This window comes from Felis catus, chromosome C2 (assembly GCF_018350175.1).
Source record: "Felis catus isolate Fca126 chromosome C2, F.catus_Fca126_mat1.0, whole genome shotgun sequence".
Classification (NCBI taxonomy): domain Eukaryota; kingdom Metazoa; phylum Chordata; class Mammalia; order Carnivora; family Felidae; genus Felis; species Felis catus.
This window is the reverse complement of record NC_058376.1, coordinates 59,776,215-59,791,355: the sequence shown is the minus strand read 5'-3', so window position 1 is coordinate 59,791,355 and position 15,141 is coordinate 59,776,215. Positions and strand designations below refer to the sequence as shown.

Sequence of the window (15,141 nt, the reverse complement as noted above, 5' to 3'; positions counted from 1 at the left end):
TAAACTTATCCTGTTCAAAATGGAATTCTTTTTTTTTAAATGTTTATTTATTTTTGAGACAGAGAGACCAAGCGTGCATGAGTGGGGGAGGGGCAGAGTGAGAGGGGGACACAGGATCCAAAGCATTGACAGCATGGAGCCCAATGTGGGACTCAAACTAACGAACCCTGAGATCGTGACCTGAGCCGAAGTCGGTCGCTTAACTGACTGAGCCACCCAGGTGCCCCCAAAATGGAATTCTTGGTAGCTTCTGTTCCCCCAAATCTGTTCTTATCTTCTCCATCTCTAAATTGTATAACTACCCACTCAGCTGTGCGTGCCATCTTGATCGGTGTTTCCTTTACTCCCCACTTCTAGTTCATCACTCTTAGTTATGTTGCTAAAATGTTTCTCAAATTTATTCACTTCTCCATCTTTGTAATCAACATACCTTCATCAGAGCTACTGTCATCTTTCTTCTAGACTACCATGGCTTACTGATCTCCCTACTTCCATTCCTGGGCCTTCCAAATAACCACAGCATTTATGAAATATAAATTGAGTTGTTGCCAAACCTTCCCCAGGTTTCATTGCTCTTGGATTGAATTATAAAATTCCAGGGGCGCCTGGGTGGCTCAGTTGGTTAAGTGTCTGACTTCGGCTTAGTTCACGATCTCACAGTCATGGGTTTGAGCGCTGCATCGGGCTCTGTGCTGACAGCTCAGAACCTGGAGCCTGCTTCAGATTCTGTGTCCACCTGTCTCTCTCTGCCCCTCCTCTGCCTATGCTCTCTCTGTCTCTCAAAAATAAATAAATGTTAAAAAAATTATAAAATTCCTAACATGGCTTAAGTTTCTGTATACCTCTCCAGGCTCATATTTTTCCAGTTCTCCCTTATTGTTGTGCTATGCTAAACTGGCCTCATTTCTTTGCTCTTTCCTATTTTGGGACCTTCACATATGTTGTTCTCTCTGCCTGTAACCTGTTTTTGCTCTGCTTTCTGCCACATACGTAACCATTTAAAAATTTTACTTCTTCAGAGATGCCTTTCCTGACCATCCTCAGTTTACATTAGGTATTTATACTCTCCCTACCCCCAGGATTCCCTGGTATGAATTAATACATGTATTAAAATGTGAACTTGGCAGGTTTTTTTTTTTTTACAAGGATACTGACGAAGCATTAAGGAATATGAAATTGCCTGTGATTTGATTGTTAGAGGTGGCATTGCTGAAATATTCCCTGCTGAAATAATTCAGGCATTCAGAAGCCAAACCCGTCTACTGAAATACATCTCTAACTACCATGATGAGTAATGAAAAGATTATAGTGCGAATCTATGGCTAAATGATGCATGTTTATTCTGATATTTTATCTACAGTATTGAGGAGGACTGTTCAAACTCGCCCTGCTCCACAAATTCCTCCAACTGTGGAAATAATTGAGAAGGAACAAAATTGGGAAAGGAAGACTTTACCTACTGGCACAGACAATCAGAATCCAAATGAAGAAAGTCACCTCTTCACTCAGAGGTGGAGGGCCTCTCACATGGGGGAAGATCTGGAGAACAAAGTCCAGGCTCCTTTTGTTAACCTCTCACAGCCGTTCTATAGTTCCCATTCACACACTCAGCAGGCCAGAAACCCTGAGTTCTCAGAAGAGCCCCCAGTACTGGGAGAGGGGCAACAGCTTAGACCAAATGAGGCATTAATACAAAGAAAGGACATCATGGCCCGGATCGCAGAGTTGACACTGCAGAACTCAGCTATCAAAGCACATCTGAATAATATTATTGGGCCAGGAGGAGAGCAAGGGGATGGACTTCGGGAATTAAACAAACAAGAGACCAGTCATGCAAGCGACGTGGCTGCAGTGAGTACCAGTTAAGGATCGACTAGGAACATTTAGGAGTTTAACTATATTGCTGGAACATCTTTAGGGCCTCCTTTCCTGAAGTGATCCTGGATATCTTTGAGGCTGCTACTCGAAGGTTTATGCTTAGTCATGTCCTCATCACAGAGTAAGGAAAAGTTATTTATCAGTTTATTTAACACATACAGTAAAAGAGGATAATATAAAATAGAACACAAGGAAAATGAATGAGGAAAATAGGACAAGGTAAAATATGAAAGAAAGCCAAAATTAAACTGGGAATGAAGTTGTAAATATAAAATGTAGAATTAGTATGAATTGAAAGTCTGCCACACAGCTACATTTTAACTGAAAGCATTTCTGCTCTTAATTTTTTTTTTTTAATATTTGTATATTTTTGGGAGAGAGAGAGAGAGATAGAGCATGAGCAGGGGAGGGGCAGAGAGAGAGAGGGAGACACAGAATCCGAAGCAGGCTCCAGGCTCTGCGCTGTCAGCCCAGAGTCCAACAACGGGGCTCCATCCCATGAACTGTGAGATCATTACCTGAGCTGAAGTCGAATGCTTAACCAACTGAGCCATCCAGGTACCCCAGAAGCATTTTTACTCTTAAAGGGGCTTATACAAGAGAATTATGTGTAGCTGGCCCTCAACTCATGAGGAGTTAATTTTTTAGGATGCAGAATACATTTTCCTATAGAAATGATGTTTTAAAGGATTATTATTTTTTTTTTTAATTTTTTTTTTCAACGTTTTTATTTATTTTTGGGACAGAGAGAGAGCATGAACGGGGGAGGGGCAGAGAGAGAGGGAGACACAGAATCGGAAACAGGCTCCAGGCTCTGAGCCATCAGCCCAGAGCCTGATGCGGGGCTCGAACTCACGGACCGCGAGATCGTGATAAAGGATTATTAAAGTGAGACTTTAATGTATGTATGAGTCATCTGGAGATTTTTCTAAAATGCAGTTTCTGATTAAATAGTTTTGAGATAGCACCTGTGCATTTCTAGTTAGTTCCCAGATAGTAGACTGAGGATTATACTTTGAATAACAAAAGTCTGCTTATTATAGTCCAGGAGTTTTGTAAGTTAAATAAACTGTAGGCTAAGCTGGTAACTTAAAATCTTCATTTTCTTGTTTGTGGGGAGAAAAGGAATTCTAAGTTCCAACTGGTAAGTGTTTATACACACATGTTCTCATGCTGGTCCCAGTGATGGGGGAGACTTCCTTTTATCCCTTCATGAGCCAAAGTGGCTCCTGTGAGGGTTCTGATAGGGGATGGGATAGTGTTTTGGCAGTGGGAAGGAGCTGGGCACCTTTATGGATTAGGGGGGCTCCAGAGGGGATTGCTTCTATAAAGAGCTTTACCGATGTCAGATTCAGGGCTTCTATGAGGAAGTTCAGAAAGAGGCGGGGGAACAAGGGCCACTTCTGTCAGCGCTGGCTCCTGGGAGATAAGGGCAATGTGAGTACGGAGTCACTGAGTTATTACTCGGTCAGAAGGGACTAGCAGAAGAGGAGAAAAAAATTAGGGGTGAGCAGGACATCAGTGTAGATGTGTGTAAGTACAAATTGCCTTAATTTTGAGTCACTGAAGGTGTTTCTATGTTTATAGAGTTTTGACAGTTATTCAAAACAGGTTAACCAAGTCTTGGTTTTAAAAAGGCAACAGAGTTAAAAATTGAATTTGCCTTCTTTTCTAATTAGTATATAGATCGGGCTAGTGGACACAGTCTAATATTTTTGTTTTCACCACCCTCTTTGTCATAATCAGAATTACAAAATGATCTTTACATTGTTTTGCTTATCTCTCTCTCTTTTTTTTTTTTTTTAACTCATGGGCATAAGCTACAAATTAGTGATTTCTATTAGGAATTGTTTTTTTCCCAAAGGGACATATTTAACTAAATGAAATAAGAATGACACATATATTCCTCTCTGGAAGTTTCATACTAAATGTAGTTATATTCCACATGTATATGTATATGTGTTTTTTTTCACTCTACCTCCCATATTCCTTTACAGTCATCACCTTTCTCAAATTAGATCTCTGAGGCCAAATGTGGCCTGGGGAGGCTGACCTGTGGTCAAGGAGAGCGATAAGATTCCTAGAAATCTTTGCCAAATAACTCATGGTACATGTATGAAGATTGGGGTGACAGAAGCATCTCTCAAGTACAGCAGATCCTCTTTTGTATGTTGCTATTCAAATTGCACATCTGTCATTACAATTATTTAGAAGCCAGGTCACTAGCAGTACAGTCTTTGCTCATGTGATCTTTTGTGCCCCTCAGCAAACGTGAAGAGATACAGGAAAGCTTTGCCTTACAGTACTCCCCATGGAGAGAGGGAGTAGAAGGTCTCTGTGGTACCAGTAGCAGAAGGATTCGTGTCACTTTCCTTTAGCCCTAACTTTTCTTTTTTTTTTTCCTTTTTTTTTTTTAATGTTTGTTTACCTTAGAGACAGAGAGAGAGACAGAGCATGAGCAGGGGAGGGGCAGAGAGAGAGAGGAAGGCGCATAGTCTGAAGCAGGCTCCAGTCTCTGAGATGTCAGCAAAGAGCCCGACTCTGGGCTCGAACTCACAAACCATGAAATCATGCCCTGAGCTGAAGTCGGACACTTAACCAGCTGAGCCACCCAGGTGCCCCAGCCCTAATTTTTCAATTAAATGACTTGTAGATTTTATTCTTTGCCTACTATTCAAGTTTACATATAGCAAGGGTGGTGAATACTAACTAGCTGGCTTTTAGTGGAAGAGTTTATGTTTACAGACAGTCAAAATTGTTTGGATTATTTTTGATATGGAATTTGTGCCTTTTTTTTTTTTTAAGGCTTATCCAACAACACAGCCTTTCACACCAAGTAGCATGGAGGAACGGATTGCAGAATTGAATCGGCAGAGTATGGAGGCTCGTGGAAAACTCTTGCAGTTAATAGAGCAACAGAAACTTATTGGTTTGAATCTTTCTTCCCCACCAGTATCACCTATTCCATCACCTCTCAGAGCATGGACTGGTTGGTCACAAATTCATGATTTAAAAGCTAGACACATGAGAGTTTTCACTTTCTTGATTTTGAGCTGAAAGAAATCTCAGAGCATATATATCAGTGCCTTCAATTTTACATAGAAAGAAATAGACCTGAGTCATGTCAATTTTACATAGAAAGAAAAAGACCTAAGTCTCTGGGTAGAAAGCTATTCCATGGTGCCTGTAGGTAATCTTTGGTGTCTGAGTTCCTAAGTTGCCCTATGTGTAAGTGGGATTCATTAAAGTGTATGATTCACTTAGGATATTTGCTGTGGCTAAGTGTAAAACATAAGGATTGGGGTGCCTGGGTATCTCAGTCAATTAAGTGTCCGACTCAAGTTCAGCTCAGGTCATGATCCCAGGGTCATGGGATTGAGCCCCATGTCAGGCTCCACACTGAAGGTGGAGCCTGCTTGAGATTTTTTGTCTCTCTCTCTCTGCTCTTCCCCGCCCTGCTTGTGCCCTTCCTCTCTCTAAAATAAATTAAAAAAAAAAAACAAAAAAACCCCCTAAGCATCAAAATGATTTAGAGTTTCATCAGCAACAAATTACAAGTTATTTTGTTAAAACTAATTAAAACATTTTTATTTGTAAATTAAACTTTCCATTCTGTTATTACTTTTAGGAATGTGAAAAACCAGAGGGGGTTCTAAATAATAGAACAGCAACTAAAAAATTAGTTGTCATAATATTTACGTTCAAAAAGGTACTGATGAAGTGGCTCTCAAGTTGTTCTTTAGGCAAAAATTGAATTACTAAGACCCTCAAGAGGGTCGAGCTGTGTGAAAGCTATAGAGAAACTAATTTTGGCTCAGGATAAAAGAAGGACAATCTTTATATCAGTAAGTGGTATTTTCCCTAAGGTGCTCAAGCATCGGTGTTTTAGAGGGATTCATATGTCCTGTGGTGGTTGAAGAAGGAAGGCTGCCTTTAAGGTATCTGCCAATAAGACTTTTAGAAAATTTTTATTCCAGTGTAATCATCATACAGTGTTACATCAGTTTCAGGTGTACAATATAACGATTCAGCAATTGTATACCTTACTCAGTGCTTACCACAACTAGTGTACTCTTTTTAAAAGATATTTATTAATTTTTGAGATGAGAGAGAGAGAGAGAGCGCACTAGAAGGGTGGGTGGAGCGAGAAGGAGAGAGAGGATCCCAAGCAGGCTCCAAGCTGTCAGCACGGAACCCAATGCGTGGCTCAAACTGACAAACCTTGAGATCATGACCTGAGCTGACACCAAGAGTCAAATGCTTAGCCAGGTGCCTGCTGGTTAGTGTACTCTTAATCCCCTTCACCTGTTTGACCCATCCTCCCACCCACCTCCTCTTTGCCAAAAAGAATTTTCCTTTCAGTTACAAATCATTTCTGTTTTGAAACTTCAGACCTAGAGAGCAGACTCTTGAAAATTACTGGAAAATGACGGATAATCCGTTTCCTTGGGGATCTTTCTTTGTTTAGTCTAGGCTTCTTCACATGACAGTTTTGTCTGTTGTTCTTCATAGTCACGAAGCCTAGAGACGACTTCTGATTAGAATGAGTACATTAAATCACTTAATAAGTCTGAACATTTATTACCTGCCAGCCTGTTCTGGGCCCTGGGGAAACTGCTCCAAACAGGACAAATCCCTGTCCAGCTTGACTACTTTAGCATTCAAGTTGGGGAGCAGGCAGGAAACAAAGAAGCAAATAAATAGATAATGTTAGTGCTAAGTGCAGTGAAGAAGAATAAAGCAAATCACTCTTAAGAATAATTTTGTAATCACATTAGACATCTGTGTGTCAATAGTTCCTTAAGGTTTAAAGAACTTTCATTACTGTTATTTAGTCCTCAACACATCCTGTGAGTAGATAGAGCTGATATTATAGCTATTTGCTACCTGAGTAAAGTGAGGCAAAAGAGGTTAACTGATTATCTAAAGCAAATTGGTAAATTTGCAACTGTGTTCTTTTCATTCCAGTGGTTATATCTCCAAGATACTCTTTTTTAAAGTAAAATTCGTGCTTTCATGAGAACCTTTGTGCACTATGATGATAAAGATAAAAATAAATCATATGCCATGCAAAACCTCTTTTGTTTTCTAGAGTAATGGAGGAATATGTTATACAATTAAATATGTATTAAATATGTAAATATTAAAGCCCAGAAATCACTGGTGTTAAGTAGTGATTCATAGGAGTCTCTGAAACTGGGGGTAAACATTAAGTCTTTCATTAGTAGATAGTAAATATTTGTTAATTGATAACCTTCTTGTGAAATACTGAAAATGAACACAACTATACTTGCCATTGGCCGTGTGATCTCCTCAGCTACCTTCCCCCTACCTAAGCTGTCTTTGGGAATTGAATAATGTAATAGATTTAGAAGATTTGAAGTTTTACTGAATGACTTCAGAAATTTTCCTTTTTCTTTTTCTTTTTGAAAACTTGAGATAAGCTGTTTTGACAAAAGTCACAAGTTTTTTAGGGCTAGCTCTTAATTTCTGTTTTTCACTTCCAGATCTGACATGATACCACTTGTCTGAAGATTCTGGCATTGTATGACCTGGCATGCTACTGAATTGATACTAGTAACTAAAGTTTCTTGTCTCACAGTTCATTTTGAAAAAAAATTCTTCCAGTGTGTCTGTGGGTCATAATGAAAATATAGAAAGAACCCCCAAATTTATAATGCGAAATTTTACAGTAAGATAGAAATCAAGTTAAATTTTTGCTTTTATTTTAATGAAAGTTAATGAAACTGATATTTATTTTTATATTTTAGAAGGAGGAAAGAGGACGATTGAAGTATCCATTCCAGGAGCAGAAGCCCCAGAAAGCTCAAAATGCAGTACTATCTCTCCTACCAGTGGGATAAATTCAAGAAGGTAGGGTTACAATGTGAATAGTTACTTAAAAAAATCCAGAAAGCGATTAAGTGTATTCTCTTTGGGGGAAAAAAGAAAGTGCATAGTATCTGACTTAGGTTCAGGCAGACTCACTCTTGTAGAGAAAATAAAGTAATGGGAGAAGAGAATTTCTGGGGGGGAAAAGGAGTGAGGACGAGCTTTAAGTAGAGCAGTGTGGGTTGTTACTAAGAACAAAAATAGGATAGTAGCACATATATGGAGCTCTTGGTAGGTTACGAAATTAGGAGATCACATATGACAGGGTGAGTAACTGAACAGTAGTATTTTTCTCTTTTACAGTAAATGAAGCTGAAGCTCAGAGAGCTAGCTGATTGGGTGGTTTTTCTAGATGGGTCACGTAGTTGGTAAATGGTGGCACTGAGGATGGACCTGCCTCTTCTGTCAGCACTCTCTGTGCTTACCATGACGCTGTGCTGCTGATCCAAGGCTCGTTACTCTTCTACCCCCTGGCCTTTGCCCCCTCACCCCCACACATGCACATGCATTTTTCCCCTTTTAGTATTAAAAATGTTACAACATGATACCCTCATTATACATTTGCCCAAACCCATAGAATGTATAACAAAAGCATGAACCCTAATTTAAGCTATGGATTTAATTAATAATAATGTACCAATAGTATCAATTGTAATAAATGATGCAAATGATGCAATGTGTAGGGGAAACTGACCAAGGGAGGTGAAGGGTATATTGCAACTCTCTGTTACACTTAATCTTTCTGTAAACCTAAAACTACTCTAAAAAAGAAAGTCTATTATTTTAAAAAAAAAAAGACTTAGGTTGGTAAAAATGTTGTAAATAATTTGGATGTAACTCAGCCAATCTTTTTCAAACTCTTGCCAATCCTGAGATTTGTCATTCTTCTATAATTCAAGGTTAGTAATGATAGATCACTCTCCCACCCTCTTTTATTTCTCATTTCTCATAAATAGGTCTTCAGGGGCTACTAGTAATTCTTGTTCTCCATTAAACGCCACCTCAGGAAGTGGGCGATTCACTCCTGTTAATCCAAGAGCAAAGGTATGTGATAAAATGTAATTGTGAAATGTGTGTAAGGGTCAGGAGAGTGAGGGTGGAAGGGGCCGATTTAGTGATTTCCATTATTAATGTGACATGAAATTCTCAGAAGAATTCCTAATTCACCTTTGCTAAAAAAAACGAAACAGCCATACAGTTTCTTTTGTGTTCTGGGGTAGCTAAGGAACAAGGTGAAATTCAATAGGATTTCAACATAGACTGGAAATTACTGGTTTCAGGCAGAGCATTCCTACATGGCAGGACATACAGGCGTGCCTTGAAGTAGTAGGTATGCCGAGATACTGGTTCCCTCAGTGCTTGCTGTGGCTGTGTGGGACTTGGGATAGACAGAGCCCTGGGGCCGCTTTCCTTGTCCCTTTACCCCAGTGTGCTGTATCAGAGTGTGCCACTAGTTAGAGAGGTTACAGTGAATCAATGTTGTACATATTCCTCATGTGTTCTGCTTTGTTCAAGATTAGACCAAATAGTGAATGCTTCAGTAAACACTGAGTATTTATAGCCCAAATTAATTGATAGGCTCATATCCCAGTTGCCTAGCACTAGAAGATTTATTCTTTATTGTTTCCTATATCCTAAAAAAGTTATAAATTATTTTATTTAATTTGCCCTTAGTTTCTGGAATTTAGTAACAGATTTAGTTTACTAAGATCAAATACCTTTGTTATTTTAAGAAGTTGCACATACAAGTTGTATAAAACACTGGATTTATCCTTTATTTAAAAATTAGGTTCCCTCAATCAATAAGGGGATATGTTGACCAGGGAATCAGTTATTTGGGAATTTCTCTATTGGAGAATTAAAATTACCAGTAGCAATTTAATTTTCAGTACCATTTGATGGCATAGGATAACATGATTCTGTGTACTTGATCTAAATAATTGTAAACCTGGAATGGGCTCATGTTTCTGATTACTTTCTAAATCCTTTTTGCATCTTTGTTCAACAGATTGAGAAGCAAAACGAAGAAGGCTGGTTTGCTCTTTCTACCCACGTGTCATAAATGAAGTTAGTTGTACAGTTTGTTCTTGGTAGCATGTTCTTGAACTTCCACTCCCATATCCCTGCCCCTGCTTGCAAGTTTTCATGTCCCTTTAGATAAAACCTTCAAAGATCTTGTGACTTAGTACTTATGGAACAAAGAATAAAGCAGTTATTTCAGTTTGGACCTTTGCAAATAAATTTCCAACAACTAACCAACGTACAACCTCCTTTGAATAAAATTTTGACTATAGGAAAATTGAAGTTTTATATTCTGATAATTTCATAACTAAGGTTTTTCTAACACAGTTTTACCTTTATCATCTTTATTCAATAGTTTTTTTTCTTTTTGTCTTAGTATATCTTAAATGATGTATTTCTTTTATTTTTTTCTGAAGAACTAAGTTGCTTTGCATATAGCTTACAATAAAATGGGCTGCGGTAGTTAATGTCTGGCTTTCGGAAAAATTTAACACTCCCTTTGATCTCTTTTTGGGAGGGAAGTCACTGTTGTTCATCACTTTCCCATCAAGTGGAATGTACAGCTCTAAAAAATAGGTGTGGGAACATTTGCTTATATTTACTTACACAGGTAAGAGTGGTTGTATGTATTATAAAATTCTTATATAGTCTTCTAATGTGAAAATGTCATCAATAATGATAGTACACATCAAATAGATAGTGATCATAGAGCTTATGTTGAAACAGAAATGAGTACAAAAAGTTGCAGTCAACTTTCCCAGCCCTGAATCTACTACGCGTTCAAAGGAGTTTTCTTCAAGGCACCTGCTTGGCTCTCAGACACTGGTTTTTATTTTAAAATTACTTTTTAAGTTATTTCTGTCCTTTTGCTGTATGATGAGAATCCTCAGCTTGGAATGGTGGAGTGGGGTTGGGGAAACACATTGGAACTACTTGGGGAACTTTTTCAGACAACGCTGTCCCTTGTCTTGCAGTTATAAACCACTGTTCTAGGAAGTGGCATATGGGCTTCATCATTATGGTGACAAAAATAAAAATTTTTTCTAGTATCACTGAATGTATTTTCATGAAGTCACCTGACCTCATTTGCATTATTGCAGATTCTTCCATCTGTATTGTACTTTTTGAAACCTGGTATTTAATAAGTACTATCCCTGCCTGGAATATAAAACCATTTTAGTACCATTCCTTCTGTTATTAAATGTCAAGTTATCTGCTTTGTTTGTGAATGAATTCTTTTTTTTTTAATTTTTAAAAGTTTTTACTTAAATTCCACTTAGTTAACATGCAGCATAATATTAGTTTCAGGTGTACAATATAGTGATTGAACACTTCCATACTGCGCCCTGTGCTCATCACAGCGAGTGCACTCCTTAATCCCCATCCCTTATTTAACCCATTCCCACACCCACCTCCGTGCTGGTAACCATCAGTTTGTTCTCACTAGTAAGCAGTCTGTTTCTTGGTTTGCCTCTTTCTCTTTCTTTTTTGCCTTTGCTCGTTTGTTGTTTCTTAAATTCCACATATGAGTGAGATCATAAGGTATTTGTCTTTCTCAGACTGACTTATTTGCTTAGCATAATACTCTCTAGTTCCATCCATGTCATTGCAAATGGCAAGATTCCATGTGAAGGCTTTCTTTTGACATACATTTTTCTTTTTCTTTTCTTTTTTTTGTGTTTATTTCTTTTTGAGAGAGAGTGTGTCAGCAGGGAGGGGCAGAGAGAGAGGGAGACACAGAATCCGAAGCAGGCTCCAGGCTCCAAGCTGTCAGCACAGACAGCACCCACAAACCATGAGGTCATGACCTGAGCCAAAGTCGGACACTTAACTGACTGAGCCATCCAGGTGCCCCTGACATACATTTTTCTTAATATTCTTCAACTGGTTGGCTCTTTACTTTTTTCCTTTATAACTCTTTAAGCTTCAAAAGCCATGATTTTCAACTTGGGGAGCACTGAAAAAAGACCAAACTGACTACCTGGGGAGTGAGTCCTTGGCATGACATTTTAAAAAACTGCTTAAGATGATTTAATGTGCAGCCAGAGTTGAGAACCAGTGCTCACAAACCTCCACAGGTTTGTGGAGCTCACATTGGAGTATCTGTCCTGCTAATATTTGTTTTTGTTGATAAAATACAAAAGTGGATTGAAAATACTCCAATAATAACAGATACAGAGGAAAGAGCTTTATTAGGCTTTCTAAAGCAGTGCTTCTCAACTTTGGCCACGATTCATCACTGAGGAACCTTCTAAAATTCCCATTGCCCAACTCTCACTCCAGACCAGTTATACTCTGGGGGCAGGACACAAGCATCAGCATTTTGAGAAACCTCCTCAGATGAGTCCAGTGTATAGCCAAGCCTGGGAAACATTATAAAGATTTATCATCCCTAAATCATAAAGTGGTGCGTATTTGGTTTTAATTAACACTACCTTGTGCCCTCTTTATTAGCTTTCAGAGCCAGCTGCACCTGTATGAACCCTGACCAGCACCATCAGTAGGATCACCAGGGGTACTTGTTAGAGATGAAAATTCCTGAGCCCTACCCCAGACCTATGGATCGGAAACTCTGTTTCTGTTTTAATAAGCCCCTCCTGTCATCCTGATCCATGCTCAAATTTGGGAACCAATGGATCTATGGCATCACAAAGCATGTACTCTGCTATATTTGATGATTTGTATTTACTTTTACAGTTCAAACTCAGAGAACTTGTATTGCTTATATATAGATTCATGTTTTTGGTCAACACATGACTTCTCTAGAATGCCCCAGAAAGCTGCTAAGCACTTGCCAAACTTTAGTAAAATTTTCCATTTTCCATATTAGAGCTTGGGAGAGAAACTAGATTGATAAATCCACGGTTAATGATATAATCATTCTTACAGTATATAGTGGAATTCTTTAAGTTAGCACAATTTAATAATAGTTTATGGTTTACTAAATGCCAGATAGTGTTTCAGCCACTCTTCATGATTTTATGACACCTTTATGAGGTAGATCCTATTATCCTTACTTTGCAGATGAAGAAACTGAGGTACGAGAAGGTAAGTACCCTCTCAAGGTCACACAGCTTGGGAATGGTGGCCCTGGGGTGGGACATAGGAAGTCTTTTTACACAGCCTATGCTGTGCTGCCATCTTACAGTGAATATGGTGTGGAAGCCCCATAATAGTAATAGCTATCTTTATAGAGTTGTAATTGTGGTGGGCACGGTGCTGAGCTAAAAGTAGCTCCATTATTTCAATGAAACTGTGAGTTAGAGGTGTTTGAATGCCACCCACCTCCCCATTCCAGACGAGGAAATTGAGCCCTAGAGGTGAAGTAAGTTGCCTAATGTCAGAATGTATGAGGTAAAGCCACAACTTGAAGCTCTTTTGAAAAAAATTACTGGACTTCTCCTACTTAGGAGAAATAGCTAATCTAGCACAGTGGCTAAGTCTGCAAGTATTGCAAGCAGAAAGCTTGGATCCAAGTGCCATTTCTGCCAGTTGGGCTGTGTCCCTGGGTAAATTAATCTCATTTTTCCCATTTGAGAGTCAGACATGATATGTCTTCTAGGATTGTGAGGAGTAAGTGAGGTGAGTATATGTAAATATGTTAAGAACAGAGCCCGACTCACGATAAGCATTCAGTAATGATGACTGCCAGTTTTTTGGTATACAAAAAAATACACTATTTTCTCTGTGCTTCCAGATTTTTAAAGGTATTAAATGGTGAATTTATAGTGGTTTTCTCAGATTAACAAATGGACCCAGTGCTTTAAATTTAGAGTTTATTTCACCTGAAAAGATATTTGGAAGTTGAAAGAAAACATGTTGAGAATTTTATTTGAAAATGTAACTAATAAGCTGTTTAATTTTTTCCTGTTTTCTGGCTTTTCAGACACCCTGCATATGCCATTTATAATTAACAGCAAAGATAATGATCCTTTTTTAAAAAATTTTTTTTAAATGTTTATTTATGTTTGAGACAGAGAGAGACAGAGCATGAATGGGGGAGGGTCATAGAGAGGGAGACACAGAATCTGAAACAGGCTCCAGGCTCTGAGCTGTCAGCACAGAGCCCGACGCGGGGCTCGAACTCACGGACCGCGAGATCGTGACCTGAGCCGAAGTCCGCCGCTTAACCGACTGAGCCACCCAGGCGCCCCCCCCCCCCTTTTTTTTTTAAGTCAGGAGACTTTAAGTCAAGAATAATTGACTGAAGAAAACATTTCAATATTACCAACAAATGCATGGTATAAAGGTTTTGGAAAATTGTTGTGTAACATTATGGAAAACAATAAACAAAAATAGAATATAGCCTTTTAAAATAAACTATTGAGAAATAATTTATATGCAATAAACTACATCCATTTAAAGAGAATAATTCATTGACTTTTGGCAGACAAAACAACCACAAGACACATTTCTTTCATGTCTAGAAGATTCCTCCTGTCTCTGCAGTGCGTCCAACCCTTTGCTCCAGCCTTGGGCAACCACTGATGTGCTTTTTATCATCATAGATTGGTTTACATTTTATCTAAGTGGAATCATAATTGCACTATTTTGTGTCTGGCTTCTTTCACTCACTATTGAGGTTCATTCATGTGTGTATCAGTTTCTTCCTTTTTACTTCTGAGTAGTATTCCATTGTATGAATGTTTATCCATTCACCGGCCAATGGCCATTGGCTTTCTTTCCAATTTTTGGCTATTGTGAATATAGCTGCTATGGACATTTACATTCAAGGCTTTGTATGGACATAAATTTTTGTTTCCCTTGGGTAAATACCTTGGACATAGAATGGCTTGGTATATATTTAACTTTTAAAGAAACTACCTTACAGTTTTCCAAAGCGTTGTGCCTTATTACATTCTTACCAGCATGGCATGAGAGTTACAGTATCTACACATCTTCCACGTTTGGTGCTGGCAGTTTTTGAATTTTTACCCATTCTGGTAGGTGTGGTGTATATGCATTGTGGTGTGCATCTCCCTGAGGACTAGTGAAGCATGTTACCATATGTTTACTGGCCGTTCATACCGCTGATACGATGAAGTAGTCAAAGCCCTTTGCCCATTTGAAAAATTAACTTGTCGGTTTTTTTTTCTTATTCAATTATAAGAATCCTTTATCTATTCTGGATACAAAGTCCTTTGTCACTTATTGCAATATTGTAGCCGTTTTAATTAAATTCCAGTTAACATACAGTTTATTAGTTTCCGATGTGCAATGTAGCCATTTTAAAATGATGTTTGTAACCAGTGACTTTAGGTACTTAAAATTCAATACTGAGCGCTGCCTGTACCACAGAGTGGCTAAAGAGCAAACTGCCAAACCGAGATCTGTCAAGGTAGCCCTATA

At 38.5% G+C, this 15,141-nt stretch overlaps 1 protein-coding gene across 12 annotated transcripts in view; it reads left to right on the top strand.

Moving 5' to 3' along the window:
- SPICE1 (spindle and centriole associated protein 1) overlaps positions 1–9,995 on the top strand; it is a 68,611-nt gene extending 58,616 nt beyond the window's left edge. For 9 of the 12 annotated variants that reach the window (XM_019839731.3, XM_011285947.4, XM_006936046.4 and 6 more), the window contains 5 exons: positions 1,361–1,851; positions 4,684–4,867; positions 7,650–7,752; positions 8,727–8,814; positions 9,779–9,995. In XM_019839731.3, the coding sequence (XP_019695290.2) occupies positions 1,361–1,851; positions 4,684–4,867; positions 7,650–7,752; positions 8,727–8,814; positions 9,779–9,832 (920 nt within the window). In that variant the 3' untranslated portion in view covers positions 9,833–9,995. The other 3 variants (XR_890721.3, XR_006585069.1, XM_011285948.3) reach the window with 3 other exon arrangements.
- The last annotated feature ends 5,146 nt before the right edge of the window (positions 9,996–15,141 follow it).